Genomic DNA, 20,996 nt, shown 5'->3' with positions numbered 1-20,996 from the left:
TTGAGAATGTTGGCGCGGTCCGCCAAAGTGTTAACTTTGCCAACAAAAACATGGATGTCCATAGTTTTGTCTGCTGGGTCAAACATCATTTCAGCCAGTTCTCGGCGTGCTTTAGTGCCTTGGTTATCGTCGTGGTACACCGCAGCTAAAGTTGCGACCATCTCGGCAACACCGCTAAAAGGGTTTTCTTTCGAGGCGTAACGGCTACGCAATAGGTCGTTAGGCGGTCCTTTTGTTAACGAAAAAAGGGCTGCCATACGGCTACGTTCGGTCTTGTAAGTGCTTTCATCTTCTTCCATCATATCGGCGACTTGGATGATCCACGTGTCGAAGGTGTCGTCCTTACCCTCGAAAGATCCGGGGTCAACGCCGGTCTTGCGGGCCTTTCTATCATACCCGGGGTTAACGCTAATTTGGCCATTTCCGTAGGGCCTAAAGGCATCATGGGCGGCAAATCCAACAGGTTTAAAATCGGTCCCACCGAAGGCGCTGTTAAAGGGTGTAACCCCACGGGCTCCATTACTGGTGGAGTTGTTTTGGGTGGCCAACTGGTCCTTCAGTTGGGCAATAGTAGCCAAGAGGTCTTGCAAATGCGATTGAGTGATGGTGGCCTGGCCGGTTGTGTTTTCGCTTTCGTTTGCCATTTCGCTTCTCATTTGGGCGGCAGGCGAGGGCGCTCTGCTTGGAAATTTCGGAATTTCGTTCCTGCCGTCTGACGTCTTGGCAGAAGGTTGATGGGGAGGGCTTCGCGCCTCTCCTAAGTGTTCGGAAACTGACTCGTACTCGTACGATCCGTCAACTTCGATGCTGTCGACTGGCTGATCTTGCTCTGTGTCGTATTGGGGCTCAACGGGCTCTTCAGGCTCTGTGTTGGCGCTGGTAGGAGCGGGCTCTACTGGCTCTGGGCTCACTGGGGCAACTGTAATCTCTCCGTTTTGATCCGAACCTTCGGTGTTGGGAGTAGCAGTGCCTGAAGCCAAATTATCTGGCTTTGCTGAGTTTGCGTTTGTCACGCGTTGGGATTGGCGAATCGGTGGGCCGTAATTCTTACGCGGCGACATTGATTTCGCGAATGGTGTCTTTTGTGGCCTAGTTTACCGTCGTGCACAGCCGACGTAGTGAACGATTGAATGAAGGGATTGAACGATATATTTTAATTGCTTCACCAGCAAATCGTAGTGAGTTTAGAATTATGTCACGGCCAGGCATACATTGGAGAACCTCAGTGTATTAGGCGCTATCGACGAAAATTCTAAACTGAAGAGAAGAGAGAAATTACAATCGACGACGCGCTCAAGAGACGCGCTTAAATCCGGAGGTAGTGGATCCTTGTCCGATCCCTGGCTCGGTGTGGAGCCGAGTCGTGATTCTGAGGGTAGGTCTAGGGGCCTGATCCTCACATAAATGTAATATTTGGACCATAAGATTACCAGACCCTAACCCTGACCCTGGACCAACGACCCACCAGGGTAATACCTTTATCGACGTCGCGTCAAATTTAGAATTTTGTTTGTTTCCTTTTTTTTGTTTAAAGTAGAATTTTCGTCGATAGGCGCCAATAAACTAGCTTCCGTGCTATATTTACCCTGGCCGTAACAAACATTACAACTCGAACCGGCAGGGAGGTTATTTTGTTGCAAGTTTTTAAAATAGGTTTTACAATACCTTTTTTAAGGAAATTTAATCGGTTATTTATTATTTAAATTGCTTTTGCAAGTGGTAATTGTCGGAATATAACCCGTTTAAACTTTACCAATATTATCACGGCCAGGCATACATTGGAAAACCTCAATATATTAGGCGCTATCGACGAAAATTTTAAATTGAAGAGAAGAGAGAAATTACAATCGACGACGCGCTCAAAAGACGCGTTTAAATCCGGAGGTAGTGGATCCTTGTCCGATCCCTGGCTCGGTGTGGAGCCGAGTCGTGATTCTGAGGGTAGGTCTAGGGGCCTGATCCTTACAGAGGCCAGGTGGGGCCTCACCCCTCTTAACGACATTCGCCCAGAGAAACCAGCGACCGGCAGGAACAGGATTACATAAGAGAAGGTACACGTGACATCACGTGACCTAGGAAAGGTGCTATAACCGATAGGTGCCAAACACCATATAGCACCTATAGCAAGCGATAAGGGTGATATAACTGCTCACCAACATATCCCATATATCAAATATATCACGACCAGGACATAGCCTATATAAAACACGTTTATTACCATGTAAATAGATTCGATTCTAGGATTGCTTAGCAGCAATCAAATTTTAGTTAACTTTAATATTTACTTGAAAACGATTATAATTTCACCCCCAGTTCTTGAGAACCCCCAGTTACCCAATCAAACGCTCAATTGCTTTAACCCACTGTACTTTACCATAAGAACAGGTTACCCGATACCTTGATCGTAACAAGAATTTATTGTGAATTTGAATTTTTATTAATATAATAGCCAAATTTCAAGTTAACCAAAATTTTAAAAGGTCCGGAATTAAGCCAAATGTTGCCGGTTTATAAGTGGGGTAATATTACCCGAGGGGACCAAAAATGGGTTTGGCAATTACGCCACACGTCTAGGCAATATTCACTTTCGGTTTAATTTTGGTAATAGAAGTTTAAAATCACAAATAAGAACGGAAATTCAAGAGGGCAATTTATACGTGTAATAATAATTTGTGGTTTTCAACTGAATTCCCACAATTTGCTTCTTTACAGACATTATCTCTTTTTACACCTATAAAAAACCTCTCACCAGTCGAAGCATTTAAAACAATTATAATTCAAAGTAATAATATGTGGTACAATTAGCTGCATAATAATTACCGGGCAGTTTAAAAGGTTATTTGTAAGCAATAAGCTTTCAAGGGATTAAAATCGACTTACACATTAAGCCTGCTGTCCCATAGTCGCTTTAAGCCATTTCTAAAGTGTATGCGAATGGCTTTACAAATACGGTAATAAAAATATGCGGAAGCCAAAATCCTAATGCAGTTATTTTTGGTGAAAAAAGCGAGATTATTCGTAGTGCGCCGTACTGGCTATCGTACGCTGTAGGTGGGTTCCGTAGGGTTGTTTTTACTGCGGTTATCAACTTTAAATGGGAAATTTAACAGGGACTCAATGCTAGTTCTTCGATTATTTATGGGATTTCAAATAAACTGCACCTTTTCATTATAATAAGAGTGTAAACTGACTAGTGATAGTCCTGTTTTTAACGAGTCGGACAGGTTTGTTCTCATTCAAATTTAACATTCAACTAAAAATAAATCGGTTTGCATAAGAATTTGCGCAAACTGGTATATTATTTTAATGGCATAGACTTATTTACAGTTACACACCAGTTTACCCTTGTTCAGAAAAATCGTTCCACTGAAATAGCTGGGAATAAATACTCTTCTTATATCCCTCTTGAAGAGCTCATGTTGGTACAACAGCTCGACGCATTTACCAACCTCATTTCTACTAACCAATTTTGGTAATTTTAAATCATCATTTACATCATGATATCTTTTCGTCTCCTTACCCTTACTCTCCTTTGTTGGGGTTTCACCCAAACAGCATTGGCTGCGAGGGTGGCCATCATCCTAACTGATACTAAAATGGATGACAAGGCTGCCGTGGCTGTCGCTCTGAGCAAACGGGATGTGAAATATCCCAACAAATACCAGTATGACCGGGTGATTTTAGTGATGACGGGAGTACAGGATAGACAGATCATCGCCGAAGGCATGAAGGAGTATCTCTACCGTGCCCAAAGTCACCGTCCTGGCATTCCGCACGGTTGGGACACGCGGGTTAGCTGGTTTCAAACACGAGGGAATATTATGGACAAGGATGTGTCACATGAGCTTTGGTATAAGAACCTTCAACCTACGATGCCATTACCCTGGGCGACAGGACAGTCTTTGGCCGCAGCCGTCGCCAAGGCGGGTTCAGATGCTACCGTCGACATGTTCCAACTGGCTCCATGTGCGGACACGGACGTTTGGGACTTTATCGATGGGGTGCCCAACATTCGACATTACCACCTTTTCTTCGGCTACAATTCCCGACAGGGAGATCCGAAAGGCTTGAGCCATGCAGCTGAACAGAGGCTCGCTAAGAGACAATCAGACTTCCACGCTACGCTGCAGCAGAAGCTTCAGGCCAAACACCAATACGGTCGCCTGATATTTACTCAAAACGAGCCCACATTTGATAACGCACGCGCTGGTTCGCAGAAGCTGGACTGGTGTCGTCGCTACTTCCCGGAACAGGACGTCAACATGTCGCTTTATGACCGCTTCTGGACCAAACTAATTCGGGCCGCCAACAATTACGCTGCAAAATCCGTCAAATTGACAATCCCCCCAGACGACCAACTCTTTCTCAGACAGGTTGTCGAGGCGCGCCAGCAAGACAACGCTTTGCGTCGACAGATTTACGCTATGCTGACAAACGCCGGGCAAAGCAAGGAGTTTGCATCTGCAGATGGGAGGTGTATGTAAACTGACTGTTACCTGTTGATTGTCTACCTGCCCTTTTCGTTTAGCTAATTAAAAAAACAATATTATAACAGCGTGGAGTCGTATGGTCAAGATCTTGATCCCCGAGTTTGGGGGCCCACCCAAACCAACCCTGGAGCTGGGAGACGCAAACCACATTACAGCGATTTTTAATTACCTCGATCAAGAGGCAGGGTACGTGAGTGGAGCGGGACAGCTTCAATACGCCGTCTGCGACCAGAGTAATACAGACAAACCTTCGCAGCCCCCGGCTGTTAGAGCGGGGAGTTCGTGGACAGGACATGGCTTTATTTTGACAGGATGTGATATTGGCCGCGTCCGCGATGACATAGCCCGCATGTTTCAGTAAAGCGAGCGAAGGAGGGTGTTATAAAACAGGTGTCTTTCTTTCCGCGCATAGTCCGCTTGTTTATCGCAAGGTGGATATCATGACAATATAAATAAATGTCGGTACATTACAGCACAAAACATCAAGACTACCATGTACTTTGCAGAGAGCGCGGCAGAGGTAATTGGCTGCCTTCTAAGGTTATTAGGAGTTTTTGTAGCCAACATAATGTAATTACAGTCCAAGCCCAGGCCAAGGAAGTAAAGGGCTGCCCACAATATTAACATAGGGAAGTGTTGTCGAAAATAAGGCTGGAAAAAAGGCTTTCCCTTACAGACATTCATTGATAATTTTCCATCCCTACACTGACCCCTTCTCATTTTGCCTACATATCGGTTAACTAGCATTTAGCCAAATAACATGACTGCTTCCCTGCTGGTATTGCGGGTGGAAATGAGGCACAGGTTTTCCATCGCTATCTTTGGCCTCCGCCTCGAGCTTTCCAGCAGCGATGATAGCATATTGGTAGAACAAAAAACAATGCTCTACCATCCCGTTTCATCGTACGGGGGATGGTCCACCGGGCTCGTGTCACCCCAGATCTCTTTATATAAATACACCATCTCGATCCCGGCCATCGCATCTGGTGAACAAATCCCTGAAAAACTGCCTCCCTCCCCCAAAACCAATAATCGCCTGGCAACGTTAAAATTTAGGGTTAGGGTTTTAATTCGCGTATATTGTTTTTCTAAGCTAATTTGCTAGGTTTATTATTACAAACGTCAAAACGTTAATAATAAATAAAAGGAAAAACAGAATAGCAAAGTAAAAACCTAAAAAGAAAAGAAAAAAAAGCCGACAATTGTAGCAAATATAAAAGCATGTAAACAAATAACGAACGTATAAATAAAAGGTTTATAATAAAACCTGGAAAGGAAATAAAACAAAGAACAAACCAAATAGCATAATAAATGTCACGGCCAGGCATACATTGGAGAACCTCAGTGTATTAGGCGCTATCGACGAAAATTCTAAACTGAAGAGAAGAGAGAAATTACAATCGACGACGCGCTCAAGAGACGCGCTTAAATCCGGAGGTAGTGGATCCTTGTCCGATCCCTGGCTCGGTGTGGAGCCGAGTCGTGATTCTGAGGGTAGGTCTAGGGGCCTGATCCTCACAGTTCCTGGTAATTACTGGATTAAAATTATATTAAAATTAAATATATACGCTGGCCGGATTGCATTTAATACATAATTATTTAGGTATTATTATGGCAATACCATATAATAAATTAGGCACACGCCTAGCAGAAATAATCAGGGGATCAATAATACGTATAACAGTTTACTGTTACGGAGTGGCGTGCCTGGGCGACTGCCAACCGTGACTAGCTCCACCTCACGCGACAAGGCGCCAGGGTAAGTTTGTTATTTGCTCGCTTAGGCGCGTGTACGCGATTGGCACTGCGTGCCTTTCTTCTTCTTTACACTTAGCTTTAGATCTTCGAATAGAATCGCCCCTATATTGCAGCCTTGTCTCTTTGGGATCGCTTTCGTGACATTTACCACAGTGCTTTTCCATAGCATTTAAATTTAGAGATTAACCTTTAAGGAATTAGGTTTGAACCTGCAATTTTTAAGTTAAGGAACCCCCTTTTATAGGCGGCGTTCCCCTAGCGTTTTATATGCTAGTTTACAATTTAGGCGAACCTTTATTTGCGGGATTTATATTATGCGTTACAGCTATTTATACGTAACGTCACACGTGATTAAGGGATAGACTTGTACCTGCATTCGTTTACCCCTTCCTAAGTTAAGCAATTAGCCCGCACGTGACCCACACGTGACTGGCTTATTTTTGACCGTGACAGGTGTGACATTTGGACCATAAGATCACCAAACCCTAACCCTGACCCCTGACCAACGACCCACCAGGGTGATACCTTTATCTACGTCGCGTCAAGCTCAGAACTTTGTTTGTGTCCTTTCTTCTCCTCAGAGTAGAATCTTCGTCGATAGATGCCAATAGACTAGCTTCCGTGCTATGCTTACCCTGGCCGTGACAACAGGGATCCGATAATAAATTTATATAAATATCTAAACCGGCTTAACCCCTAATAAATTTTATATATAAATATAAAAAGACTTATAAATAATTTTATTACCGGATTTTATAATAGTTAATTAATAAAAGAGTGCGTAGTTTTGAAAATTTAAATTTTTCTATTTATAATTTAATTAATTTGTCTTCCCATTTTCAAATCAAATATAATGCGTGCACAGCAAATTTATTTCCTTCTTTAAATAAAAATATAAAGAAATATAGGGTTTTTAAAAAATTGGCTATTATAGGTTTATTTACTTTATCACACGTAAACCGGCAGCTCCTTGTAAGCACTTGTCCCCGCCCCATTACCCGTTATAAAATACACGAAAGTTAGCGGTAGCTAATTATATCAAGATAAATAATATATTAAGTATTTAGCACTATATAGTCTCAGGGTTTATCCCTGCCCTATCGCTCCCTAATTGAGCGTGGCCTAATTGCGGCATTGCAATGTACCTGTGGGTCCATCCAAAAATATCTTCGGAACGAGCGACTTAGGTTCCAAGGATCAATCAATCTCTTACAATGCCTGTTAACAGCAATTGTATATAAACTAGACAAATTATCTACGAAACCTTTGGCGTTTTGGGTCACGTTTGCTTTCGTTCCAGCACCAGTCTCAATTTATTTTATCTATTTCATCTTTACTTCTTCCGTCAACTAAATCCGATTTTCCTTTCGATAAACCGCCAATATGCGTACGTCTACCTTTCTTGGTGTTTTATCTTTTTTCGCCGTGGGCATTACGGCTATTCCCATCGGTTGCGATTCTTCCGCTATTGAGCGACGTGGGGACAGTTCCCGCACAATATTCCAGCTCCCCGAAAAAGGTGGGGAGGAGACAGAGCACACATTTTTACCACTTAATTCACATTGCGCACAATGCGGTGACCAGCTTATTTTTGTGGGCACTATGAGAAATCATCAGGATAGGAGACCGAAATGTAAGGGCAAGGGGTACTATGTTAAGAAGCCCTCTGAATAAGATTAGCTTCAGGCAAAATATTCGGTTGCTGTCACGACCAGGTGAATATTGGAGAATCTCAACCTCTGATGGGCACTATGAGAAATTATCAGGATAGGAGACCGAAATGTAGGGGCAAGGGGTATTATGTTGAGAAGCCCTCTAAATAAAATTAGCTTCAGGCAAAATATTCGGTTGCTGTCACGACGAGGTGAATATTGGAGAATCTCAACCTCCATTAGGCACTATTAACGAAGATTTTAAACCGAAGAGAAGAGAGAAATAACAAATGACGTTGCGCTGGAAAGGCGCGTTTAAAATCTGGTGTTAGTGGATCCCTTTATTTAATCTCTGGTTCGGCGTGGCGGTGCCTGCCAGCGGCGTAGTTAATGGAGCCGAGTCGTGATTCTAAGGGTAGGTCTGGGGGCCTGATCCTCACGGTTGCAATTAATAAGAATTCCGGTAATATAAACCCGTTAATTACGTTAGCAGACGTAATAGATAACAAACGACGAAAATACAAATCTTTGGACCCCTTTTTCCACCCAACCATTGCATGACCTTGTAGGGTACAGATCAACACAAATGTATCCCAATTGAGTACCTGAACGCTACTCCAAGTCAGCCATTCAGAAGGTATCATGGAGGGAAAAGCCAATAGGAAGAAGCCCGCCAAAGAACACACCCCTTCAGAAAGCTCTGCATCCTCGACTCTTCAGTCCTTCTTGCTTGAAACTCCCTGCTTGAAATCAAGGGTCAATAACTTCAACCAGTTCTATTTTTGATCACATACACAATGAATTAGATGCCTCGTTGGCAGCAACCTGTTAGGAGTAGGAGATTATGGCAGCGAGCCCGAATCCTTGTGTCTTCTATCATTGGTGCTTAACAGAAAGACACATCACACAACGTCCGAATGGTGGGAAGCCGCCAAAAACCACATTGTTGGGATCATGGATGCAACGGTAGCCAATTTGCGTCCCGTAGCAACCTTCTAAGGCATCAGATTAGATTTTAACCTGCCAACTCAATGTGCCGCTAAACACGGACTTGAATCAGAATAGTAGCTTTGGAGGATAGTTTTGTCTTTACAGGTAAAGATTCCCGTGGTACGGAAATTTTCCATATACGACCAAAATAGGAAATTAAGGATTTTTGCTTAAATTCGCAAGCGGTTTAGGCACAATATATAGTGTTTTGGCTCCATTATCTTTTTGCAACAATCCCAGCCATTTCGAAGAAAGATGGGAACGCGGGGATCGCAACCTCCTTTATTGGTCCTAAACTTTTCGGTTATAATCACCAACTTTGCAACAATTAATACCCCTGCGGCGAGGTAGGATTGGACGGATATCAGTTACAACTCCACTTTTTCGGATCATATTACCAACATTTCTTTTCCTGCCCAACAATAGTAGTAGTAGTAGTAGTATTAGTTAACGCCGGGCTCGGCCCGGCTTGTTAGCCGGCCGTTAGCAACCTCCCGAGGGGTATCTCGGCGCGCGTTCTATCTTCTTTATTTACACAGGGGGAAAACAAGGAGGGCAGAGGCGGATCGTGCCTGACCGGGTTCGGGCCCGGTCCTGCTTAGGGGGTTAGTTCACTGACGCGACCCCGTGCCTAAGGTGCACGGAGGGTTCGTCTGACGGCTTGTGCCGTGAAGTGTGGGTGAAAAGGCAGTAAGTCTATTCCTCGTCAGAGTTCGAGTCGTTTACGATCGGTGTCCCTAGGCGTAAAGTGCGTTCGTGGCGCGCGGGGCGCTGGCGGGCCGCTCTGGGGCGGGCGCTGAAGTAGTTGGTGGCTATCGAAAACGCCTCAAAGCTTTTCGGTTGCCCGAAGCTTGTCTGGAAGAATTTCCAGCGTTGGGCGCGATTTGGCGGCCCGGCCGGCCGGTCGTTATCAGGCCACGGCCAGTTTCTCCACACCGCCCGCGAATAGCGGCAGTGCACCGGGTGCTCAGGGGAGGTCCGCTTCCAGCACCAGGCACACGAGGTGTTTGCATCCTGGTGGTTGAAACGGTCATGGTAGGCTTTGAAATCGCCGTGGCCGGTCCTCATGGCCAAATAATGGCCCAGTAGGGGTCTTGGCAAACGCAGTTCCTCGGGCTCCTTTCTCGGTGTGTATTGGAATTTCCATTCCCTATATGCGGGGGACCGTTCACAGAGTTCTTTACGCCACCAGTCCTTCTCTATATTCGAAAGAATGGCTCTGAGGACCGTGCCGGCACCGCTATACGTGGTTTGCTGAGCCCTCGGGTCTGGGTCCGGCGGTCCGGCGGAGCCGGCCTTGGCCAGCTCGTCAGCCCGGTCGTTTCCCGGGATTCCCTGGTGCCCAGGGCACCAACGGACCCGAACCTCGGTACCTTGTTTTCGGAGTAGATCGACAAGGTCATGGAACTCCAGAAAGGCCCATTGGGACGAACGCGGCGCGTCGCCTCTAAGACCCCAAATAACCGAGGTGCTGTCCACACAAATCCAGATCCGGGCGCCTGGCTGGGCCTTGGCTGCCGCCTGTAGCCCTTTTAGGGCGCCAATCGCCTCGGCGTCGAAAACGTGGCTTTCCGGCGTAATAGATGCGGAGCCTGCGGCAAATTCCAGGCCCGCCCTAAAAGCGGCCCATCCGTACCCTATTTGGACGCAGTTGTTTTCGTGTTTTTCCGAACCATCCGTATATACCACGATATCGTCAGGTGATACCATGTCCAGCCATTCGATAAAGCGGCGGGCCGCTTCCTCTTTCGGGACTCCTCCGGTGGGGTCAGTGCGAGAATCCGGGGCATTGCGAGGTGCGCGCAACTCTAGTCTCCGGATCCGCGGGAGAAGTTGTGCAGCCGTTTGCAGGGTCGTGGCCGAATGGCCCGAGTTGCGGGCACGAGGTGTTTCACGCAGGCGGCTGACAAGGGGGTGCCCCTTGTCCGCGAGCCTTAGTCGGGCGCCGTATTTCAGGCGGGTGTAGGCCAGCGCGACGCGGGCCGAGGGTAGTCCTGCGTCCCTGAGAACAGTGGACGAGGGGGTGGTTTTATACGCCGGGAGGATTGCCCGTGCCGCTAAAACCAGCGGTTTGTTCAGTGCTTTGAGGAGTCCTCTTTGCTTGTGCGCTGGGTTGTACCATGCCTCGGCTGCGTAGGTGGCCGAGGAACCCACGCATGCCACCGCTGCCTTGCGAAGTGCAGCCGCAGGCGGTCCGTATCTTACTGCCCCAAAGCTTTTGAGGTGAGCAGCGACCGCCATTGCTTTGGCAGCCCTTTCGGCCACGTGGCGGCGCCCGTCTAGCCGTCGGCTGAACCAAAAGCCAAGCCAACGCATGCCCGGGTAACGCTCGGCCCCGGAGGCGCTTTGTCCGCGTCGACCGCCCGGTAGTTGGACCGGGGTAACCGTTCTACCATTAATCCGGATTTCCGGGTTGCGACCGTGCCTTTTCTTAGTGATATGGATCACCTCTGTCTTTTCCGCTGCAAAATGGATTTTCTCTTCCGCCGCAATTTCGTGCATATCCCGGAGTTTATCTTCCAGCCAACGTACGTTCTCCTCCAACGAGGGTGACGATTTCCATGTAAGCACGTCGTCTGCGTATGCCAGCCGCCACTTCGCACCGTTTTTGACGAGGTACGCCAGATATAGCATATATAGGATCGGGGAAAGGGGAGACCCTTGCGGGGTGCCGCACCCAAGCCGCCTAAAGCCCGTGGTCGTACCCTCCAGCCGGACTCGGGCCTGGCGGCCGCTTAAAAAGTTAATCACGAACCTAAGGAGCATTTTACTAAACCCGAGGCTCCGCATTTTCCGTATCAATCGCCCATGGAGGAGGGCGTCGAAGGCGCCTTGGACGTCGCATGCGACAAGGGTGACTTCCTCCCCGCGAGCTAAAGCCTGCTCGATATCGTGGGCGAGGGCACAAACCAGATCCGTCGCCGATCGTTTGGGTAGGGCACCGCCGTGGGTGCAGCTAAGGAGCCCGTTGTCGTGTATGGCCCAAGCTATCCGGCGTGCAACGAGCCTCTCGAGGCCTTTTCCGATGCAGGAGAGGAGGGCTATAGGCCGCCAGGATCGAACGCTGCTCCGGTCTTTCTTCCCCGTTTTCGGTAGCATCGCGACTTCGGCCTTCTTCCAAGGCGCTGGGAAATGTCCGAGTTCCAGGCAACGTTGGTAGAGCCTGCGCACCGGCTCGGCCAACGAAGCCCATCCGGCTTTTAGTAGCCGGACGGTCATTCCGTCGATGCCCGGGGACGTGCTCGTAACCCCAATGCAGGAGCGCTCCGCCTCTTCCGCACTAACCTGGGTGTCCCAAGGGATTTTAGCCTCGTCCGGCGACCAGGCCTCCAAGGGGTCTCCCTGCAGGTCATCCTCCGCCGAAAATCGGCCAAGCACCTCCCGTTGCAGTGCTTCCGCTTTTGCTAAAGGCTCGCTCACTTGCTCGCCGTTAATAACCAGCGGCGGGGACCGGAGGCGTGGTCCGGCTCCCAGCCAGCCCACCATGTTCCACAAATCCTTATCGTCGCGCAGTTGGTCGATCCGGTGCCTCCAGTACTCCCGCTTCGCGGCCCGCACCCCTTTCGTGTAAGCTTTCTCCTCGGCAGAGGCGTTTGCCCTATTTACAGCGCTCCGCTTAACCCGCTGAAATTCGGCCCAAAGCCGTTGGCAGTTTTCGGTCCACCAGGGAGCCGAGCTGCCCCTTTTTCCCGCCGGCGTACCCACGACCCACGTCACTTGCTCCCATAAAGTTGTAAATTCAGCTACCCACGCGTCCAATGCGTAGCCATCGGCCGCGGATCCCGGGTCCGGCATATCTTGCATGCCAAAAGCAAGTAGCTCCGCGAACTTTGGTAGCCGGTCGTCCCTAACTGAGACGTTGACCGCCTCCGGGCGGGGGACGCCGCGCGTCCGCAGCGTGGTATAAAGAGATTCGTGGTCGGAGCCTGTGTAAAGACTGCTGTCAACCACAGTTACCGTGCTGGGGAGGTTGGAAAAAACCATATCCAGTAAACCCCCGTCGCGGTGGGTGGGCACGCCGATATTTCCTGTAAAATGCATGCCCTGGGCTTGCGCCCATGCCGTCAGTTGATCCCCTCCGCGTGCGTCTGTGCGGCCTGGCTGGTATGCAGCAGCCGCTACGTTAAAATCGCCGCCTATCACCGTGGGTCCATTTGGCACGGTATTGCATACCATTTCCAGCGCGGCCTCAGTACCCGGAGCCCTATATACGTTAATAAACAATATTCCGTTAATTTCGAGCCAAAGTACGTCCCGCGTATTTTGGCCCTGCGGTAACCGTCGTTGTGCGGCCCCTAGGGCTGCCCCCTTCTTGACGTAGGTGAGCACCCGGGGCCGGAGCCCAGTCATGGCTTCGTAAGTGCTCGCGTGCCATTCGTCCACTGGCGCAAAGACATCATAGCCCGGGTGCGTTTGTGTAGTCGTCTTTAGCCCGCACCATGGCTCTTGGACGTTAACCAGGTCCACTTCTCTCTGGTGGCATAACTCCAACAGGCTCAGATGCACACCCATCCTTTTGCCTACGTTGGCCCAAACTACGTCGAGGCGTTCCCGCTGCATGTTGCCGAGCGAATATTTCGTCATATCAATCGATGGGTTGCTTCCAAGTCTATCACATCAGCGGGGCAAGGTTCGGCAGCCGCTGCGTCCTCCTCTATTTCGGCTGCCCAAACGATCTCGTCTTGCACGCGTTCCTGTTCAGCCTGCAGGAAGTTGCGGATGTCCGCCCCTGCCGCCTCGCATGGCCGCGCTCTTTTGTTTGAAATGCTCGATCGGGAGCTCGAGGTTTGCGAATGCTGCGATGAGGTGCTTAGGACCGGGATTGCAGGTGCTGGCTTTCGGCGGGCCGCCTCAGCCCGGTCGTTGATAATCGCGGCACGGTTGGCACGTCCGATTCTGCGGATCCCCTTTAGTTTACGCTGTGAAGGTCGTTCACCTTGCATTTCCTACAGTAAACTATAGTCACAGGGTTGGACCAGAAGCTTCCCATTTACCACCAAAGGTCGGGCAGGGCAGTTCTCATGTCCGGATGGGAAATGGCCGTGGCAGTTAACGCATTTGGGGGCTGCCTTGCACGGCTCTTCCTCTGTCGCATGTTTTGCTTCACCACATATGCCGCAACGCGCTTGCCGTACGCAGCGACGTATTTCGCAATATCCCTGGCAGCCATCGTGGTGGTGTGTAATTTTGCGTGACTTTTCAACCTTCCGCGCACGCCCCGACACCCCAAAAAGCTGAAAAGGCTTTACGGGTTGGAGGAAAGACACTATCCACGTGCCCTCAGCCGAATGCGGGTCGTATCCATGCCTGGAAATGTGCCAGTTGACTGGCTGCTGGCCTGCTGCCACGGTAATCTCCTCCTGGATTACATCATGTACGTCCTTTCTTCCGTCCAGGCAATTGAGCGTTCGGGGCACTCCAGAGACGGCGTATGTGTGCCAGGTTGTCGGGACAGTGACTTCCCGCGCGTCCAATGCGTCCATAATGGCCTTGACCGCGCTGGGGTTGAGGAGCTTTTGCCGTGTTTCCTCAGAGGCCACCGTAACACCCCAGCCCGTGGGGGTACGTTTGGCGTTTGGGATTTCACTGTGTGGCACCGAGACCAATTCGGCCAATTTGGTGGTTACCGCGTATGGCTCCCTCGTCACCATCCGCAATTTGTCATTTACGCGGATCAGGATGCGGTTGGCCGGCTGTTCTGTCAAACGTTTCGGGGCTTGGGGGCGGTCCCGGCCCGATTGGGAGGGAGCTGCGGAGCTGTCAGGTGCATTGCCGGGCGTCGTACGTATCGGGTACGAGCGCGTGGCCGGGGTTAAAATTCGCATTGGGGCCGCCGCTGGTGGCGTGGCGGCTCGCTCGGCCCATGTGACCGATTTGTTAATGGGCGTGCCTTTGCCTTTAGAGGCCGACGACGCCGTGCCCGTCCTTGTAATTAAGATGCTGCGCCTTTCGCTGGAACTGGTCGGCGAACGCGACGGAGAGCGCGAACGCTCTTTTTCAGGGAGGGTGCGACTGAGGAACCAGCCGCTGATCACATCGTCAAGTTCGAGAACAATTCTCCTAAGCGCGGCGTCCTCCGGGGCCTGTAAGCTTTCGAGCTTGGCTGCAAAAACCTCTTCGAGCCAGCTGCCGACTGTTTCCACGTTTTCCAGCTCCTGTTGCAGTGTTTTGATGGCCAGGGCCGGGAGGCTGGAGTACCTTCCGCGGCCGGCCGGCTCAGGCGCGTTAGCGGTGCGCGTGTCGAGAGATACGTGTTCCGACTCGGCCTGGCCCTGCGGAAAAGCCTGCGGCGTGCTCTGCGGGCGCGCGCGGCGGTTTGAGACCTCTGGTGAGGCCATGACGACCGGCGCCCGGAGGGCGAAAATTCTTCAGCTGTTAAGCTTATTGGTGTGTTTGGGTGTGAATCGCTAACAAAGGTGGGTCTGACCCATGAATGTGGAGGATGCTTGTGCCCAACAAGGTAATTGCTTTAATATTACCGTATAAAAGGTGTACTGCATTACCAATTTCACTCCAATCCCGAGGTTCTGGGTTGAATACCCATCGCCGTCATCCAAATAGCACCAATTTAACCTTACTACAAAGATAAAATGACGTCCAGGGTTGTGATTTTACAATATTACTTGCTGCACCTATTTACATTATATCACCAATATCTTGTCCCTAGAAACTGCACAACCTCCTTTTGTTAACCTCTAATATATTCGCAGAGCAGGGCAAAGGGCTTTGCAAATGTAAATTGCGGACCATCGGTAACAAAATCGTCGACGGCCTACAACGGAGGCTGTTTTCAGTGGCAAACCTGGTGCAAATGTTGTCGTTTCTGGATGGGCCCCCAGCACGGAGCATTTCTTGCACCCTGGCCCCCTAAAACAACAGCCGCCACCAACATTGCAACTTGGATTTGTGATGGATTCAAGGCCCTTGGATAGCCCGTCACCCACGTTTGGCTGACAAGCAACCCACCCGGACAGGGGCAGGATAACGAAGTAGCTCAAGGAATGTGTGACAGGGAAAATACAAGCAGATCTTCTTTGCCTCGCATCTGGAATCATAGGTTTCACCGGCAGTATTGACAGCATCGCACAATCCAATCTTGGTCCATGACAACTCCTTGATGTGTTGAATAGCATATACACCTCCTCGTTGACCAAGCTACCAGGAATCAGAACGTGGGGCTACTGTCAATGATGTAGGGGGTTGAGTTTGTATAAATTTAGCGGCTTCTGCTCCCACTTCCTCGACCCTTTTGCTATCATATTAATATCCAAAGCATGTCAATATATGCTAGCCCGTTTTCCCCGGAACTTACTCTGTTTGCTTGGCCGAAACTCGTCAGCCTCTTTCACTCTTATTACTGCCAAAGACGATTAGTGGAAAAAGAGTCAAACATACATGTAAGTCCACCCCACCTTGACAAATAAGCACGAAATGCGCCTTGGTTTGTTAGAGACTCGTAGGCGTTGTTCCTGACATTTGGCACGCCATTTCAAGCTATCCCCAATGAAGAACTTATCCGCAGATGCTGGTAGCTCGTCAGAACAGTGCCGGGTCACAAAATGTTCTGAATGCGGGGAGATCTGTCCGCAGTGCCAAGGATCCGGAAAATAGAAGGTTTCTTTATGCAAAAGGTGCAATGGGTATAAGTTCATTTCGGACACCAACAACCAAGGCTGTCAGGGTCGTTGTGATGGTTATGGATATCATTACTCTTTCCGTTGATTGATAAAATAATATACGGAGGGTAATAATATAGGTGTGACAGGCGAGGACGCCGTACAGGTGGTGTCACGGCCAGGGTAAGCATAGCACGGAAGCTAGTCTATTGGCACCTATCGACGAAGATTCTACTCTGAGGAGAGGAAAGGAAACAAACAAAGTTCTGAGCTTGACGCGACGTCGATAAAGGTATCACCCTGGTGGGTCGTTGGTCAGGGGTCAGGGTTAGGGTCTGGTGATCTCATGGTCCAAATGTCACAGGTGGTATGGTTGCATTGGGCGTCATCATTGCAAGTTAACTCAGTTTTAGACTTTTCTTTATCCTTCTCGATTAAAACAAGCTGCGGGAATCAAATTGAACCAATCTACATAGCTGCTAAATTATTTTAATTCATTTCACTTCAGCGTCAAATAACAGTACAACACATTTTGCCATAACAGGGAAATTCTCGCGTGCACTGGCTAAATTTACGCGCAGGAGCTCGAGGTATGGGGGTCGGAAAAAGCCGATATATATCGCCGTTATACAGGTTTTCAAGGGCTTATTTTGGCGGGACACTCCGTATAATTTTCAGAAAGGCTAGCAAAGCCAAGCTTAGTTAAACTATAAAATGTTTAACGTCGAAATTGCACCTGACTTATTCCCGTTTTTCTTTGCTGCTCTTTTTCGCAACTCGCCCAGTATGCCACCAAATATACAGTTTCAATCTGTGGCGGCTTTTACGCCGCAGCCTTCCTCCATAATTGTCGTTCTCGGGTCCAGGATCGAATCGTGGCTCACAAAATCATTGAAACGCATTAAACCCAATAAGCCGCTCAATAGCCTTGCTGAACATCAAATATACCTTAGCAAAGTTTTGTTATCGCCGAACACCATTTGGATTTTGGCATCCCTGATGCGAAAAGGTTCAAAATCCGAATCGGATCCCGAATTATATCATGTTAATATCGAGGCAAATATTGTTCTTATCGATATCCCATGCGATAAAATTGTGTTAAAACTGACTTCGAACATAACAAACGCCCTGATTAAATATTATCAGGACGTTTATTATATTAAAACCGAGGAAAAAGACCAGCACAAAAAGCTGTTTGAGGATTTTATCGAAGCTATCAAACGTTACATTTTCCGCATACCTGCTATTATGTTTAATGGGTTGGAAAAGGATGGTACTGGCAAACCATTTTGTAAGCAAAACCGAAATGTTAAAACCAGGATTTTGAATTTTATGGAACGCCTGTCACCCTCGCCCTTTAAAAAGGTCGAGCCCATTTCGGAATCGCCCTCACTCTCCACAACCGCATCTTCTGCTAATTTATATCCCAAGCCTCCCATTAACAAAATGGTCGGGTGGCAACCTGATTTGGATCCAACTCAAACCCTCTCCCCATTCCAAATCAATTGCGACCCTTTTTCGATATTATTTTACGGAATTCTACCAATCTCTACCTTCCCACCAATACCAAATTAACCGGCTTTTATTGCTTTTAATTTCGGTTATATTCCTGCTGCTCCGGAATACGAATCAGCTCCAAATTTAACGCATTTGGATCCAACGCCAAAAAGAGTAAGCGACTTTCCTCATTATTCTCGTCTGTTTGCAACTCCGACATGCAATCCGGGAGGCCAATTTTGGTTAGCAAATCGGTTTGCTAAATCTATTCGCCATAATGGCTTTGTCAAAAACAGATTTGCTGGAGATCATCACATATCCGGTCGCCAATCGGGCATTTCCGTTCACAATTATAACGAGAATTTTAACAACAGCATACTAGCAGCGGCAGTCTCCAAAGGGTCCCGACAGCAAGACGTGGTCGGCCCATTGCTGGAGACGGCTTTGGGTAACGGGAAGCAAGAAACGTGGGCACGGCCTTGGTTCGCACCCTTGGTACACCCCGTGGACGGTGGGCCGTGGTGGAATAGTGTGACTGAGGCGCCCCATGCTTCTCACTCGCACTGGGAATCTGCGCCGGGTCTGGAGGACGGGAAGAACTCGATTGCATTCATGTCCACATTGTGGCGCTGGGCTAGCCCAGGAACCAACGGGGGACTAAGCTGTGGATGGACATGTACGGGGTGTCGCCGGCTTTTCGAAGCTTTCTACTCGCACTAGGGACGTACACCGGGGCAGATGATGTCGTCGGCATGTTAGGCGGAAGAGACGCTATTTTAGCCGGAGAGGACGGATGCGCGCGTCGGTCTATCAAGAGGCCTTTTTGTGGATGCGGTAGGCTTAAGGTGCAAACCTTGTATTTACGTGGCAGGCTGGGTATCCAGCGACTAGGAGGGCTCTAGCTGGCCTGTCCGTTAGAGGGTCTGGTCCAACCCTGTGACTATAGTTTACTGTAGGAAATGCAAGGTTGAAAAGTCACGCAAAATTACACACCACCACGATGGCTGCCAGGGATATTGCGAAATACGTCGCTGCGTACGGCAAGCGCGTTGCGGCATATGTGGTGAAGCAAAACATGCGACAGAGGAAGAGCCGTGCAAGGCAGCCCCCAAATGCGTTAACTGCCACGGCCATTTCCCATCCGGACATGAGAACTGCCCTGCCCGACCTTTGGTGGTAAATGGGAAGCTTGAACGACCTTCACAGCGTAAACTAAAGGGGATCCGCAGAATCGGACGTGCCAACCGTGCCGCGATTATCAACGACCGGGCTGAGGCGGCCCGCCGAAAGCCAGCACCTGCAATCCCGGTCCTAAGCACCTCATCGCAGCATTCGCAAACCTCGAGCTCCCGATCGAGCATTTCAAACAAAAGAGCGCGGCCATGCGAGGCGGCAGGGGCGGACATCCGCAACTTCCTGCAGGCTGAACAGGAACGCGTGCAAGACGAGATCGTTTGGGCAGCCGAAATAGAGGAGGACGCAGCGGCTGCCGAACCTTGCCCCGCTGATGTGATAGACTTGGAAGCAACCCATCGATTGATATGACGAAATATTCGCTCGGCAACATGCAGCGGGAACGCCTCGACGTAGTTTGGGCCAACGTAGGCAAAAGGATGGGTGTGCATCTGAGCCTGTTGGAGTTATGCCACCAGAGAGAAGTGGACCTGGTTAACGTCCAAGAGCCATGGTGCGGGCTAAAGACGACTACACAAACGCACCCGGGCTATGATGTCTTTGCGCCAGTGGACGAATGGCACGCGAGCACTTACGAAGCCATGACTGGGCTCCGGCCCCGGGTGCTCACCTACGTCAAGAAGGGGGCAGCCCTAGGGGCCGCACAACGACGGTTACCGCAGGGCCAAAATACGCGGGACGTACTTTGGCTCGAAATTAACGGAATATTGTTTATTAACGTATATAGGGCTCCGGGTACTGAGGCCGCGCTGGAAATGGTATGCAATACCGTGCCAAATGGACCCACGGTGATAGGCGGCGATTTTAACGTAGCGGCTGCTGCATACCAGCCAGGCCGCACAGACGCACGCGGAGGGGATCAACTGACGGCATGGGCGCAAGCCCAGGGCATGCATTTTACAGGAAATATCGGCGTGCCCACCCACCGCGACGGGGGTTTACTGGATATGGTTTTTTCCAACCTCCCCAGCACGGTAACTGTGGTTGACAGCAGTCTTTACACAGGCTCCGACCACGAATCTCTTTATACCACGCTGCGGACGCGCGGCGTCCCCCGCCCGGAGGCGGTCAACGTCTCAGTTAGGGACGACCGGCTACCAAAGTTCGCGGAGCTACTTGCTTTTGGCATGCAAGATATGCCGGACCCGGGATCCGCGGCCGATGGCTACGCATTGGACGCGTGGGTAGCTGAATTTACAACTTTATGGGAGCAAGTGACGTGGGTCGTGGGTACGCCGGCGGGAAAAAGGGGCAGCTCGGCTCCCTGGTGGACCGAAAACTGCCAACGGCTTTGGGCCGAATTTCAGCGGGTTAAGCGGAGCGCTGTAAATAGGGCAAACGCCTCTGCCGAGGAGAAAGCTTACACGAAAGGGGTGCGGGCCGCGAAGCGGGAGTACTGGAGGCACCGGATCGACCAACTGCGCGACGATAAGGATTTGTGGAACATGGTGGGCTGGCTGGGAGCCGGACCACGCCTCCGGTCCCCGCCGCTGGTTATTAACGGCGAGCAAGTGAGCGAGCCTTTAGCAAAAGCGGAAGCACTGCAACGGGAGGTGCTTGGCCGATTTTCGGCGGAGGATGACCTGCAGGGAGACCCCTTGGAGGCCTGGTCGCCGGACGAGGCTAAAATCCCTTGGGACACCCAGGTTAGTGCGGAAGAGGCGGAGCGCTCCTGCATTGGGGTTACGAGCACGTCCCCGGGCATCGACGGAATGACCGTCCGGCTACTAAAAGCCGGATGGGCTTCGTTGGCCGAGCCGGTGCGCAGGCTCTACCAACGTTGCCTGGAACTCGGACAT

At 49.8% G+C, this 20,996-nt stretch overlaps 4 protein-coding genes across 5 annotated transcripts; all 4 read left to right on the top strand.

Moving 5' to 3' along the window:
- Positions 1-3,596: 3,596 nt before the first annotated feature.
- On the top strand, positions 3,597-4,851 carry PpBr36_11300 (uncharacterized protein; the record flags this gene model as incomplete). Its single annotated transcript, XM_029898403.1, has 2 exons — positions 3,597-4,476; positions 4,556-4,851. The coding sequence occupies 2 exons, from the start codon at positions 3,597-3,599 to the stop codon at positions 4,849-4,851; spliced, it is 1,176 nt and encodes a 391-aa protein (XP_029743427.1).
- Positions 4,852-7,631: 2,780 nt separating this feature from the next.
- On the top strand, positions 7,632-7,922 carry PpBr36_11299 (uncharacterized protein; the record flags this gene model as incomplete). Its single annotated transcript, XM_029898402.1, has 1 exon — positions 7,632-7,922. One exon carries the CDS (start codon positions 7,632-7,634, stop codon positions 7,920-7,922), a length of 291 nt encoding a protein of 96 aa, XP_029743439.1.
- Positions 7,923-15,729: 7,807 nt separating this feature from the next.
- On the top strand, positions 15,730-16,616 carry PpBr36_11298 (uncharacterized protein; the record flags this gene model as incomplete). The annotated part of the gene is made up of 2 exons (XM_029898401.1): positions 15,730-15,834; positions 16,400-16,616. Exons 1-2 carry the CDS (start codon positions 15,800-15,802, stop codon positions 16,614-16,616), a joined length of 252 nt encoding a protein of 83 aa, XP_029743440.1. The 5' UTR covers positions 15,730-15,799.
- A 604-nt stretch (positions 16,617-17,220) lies between these two features.
- On the top strand, positions 17,221-18,417 carry PpBr36_11297 (uncharacterized protein; the record flags this gene model as incomplete). 2 transcript variants are annotated; one of them, XM_029898400.1, is made up of 1 exon in its annotated part: positions 17,221-18,081. In XM_029898400.1, the coding sequence occupies one exon, from the start codon at positions 17,221-17,223 to the stop codon at positions 18,079-18,081; it is 861 nt and encodes a 286-aa protein (XP_029743435.1). The 2 variants fall into 2 exon arrangements, with proteins under 2 accessions (XP_029743435.1, XP_029743434.1); XM_029898399.1 differs by having other exon boundaries at positions 17,293-18,417.
- Positions 18,418-20,996: the final 2,579 nt, after the last annotated feature.

Source organism: Pyricularia pennisetigena (assembly GCF_004337985.1).
Source record: "Pyricularia pennisetigena strain Br36 chromosome Unknown Pyricularia_pennisetigena_Br36_Scf_14, whole genome shotgun sequence".
Classification (NCBI taxonomy): domain Eukaryota; kingdom Fungi; phylum Ascomycota; class Sordariomycetes; order Magnaporthales; family Pyriculariaceae; genus Pyricularia; species Pyricularia pennisetigena.
The sequence above is the reverse complement of the archived record's forward strand: the minus strand, read 5'-3'. Positions and strand labels throughout refer to the sequence as shown.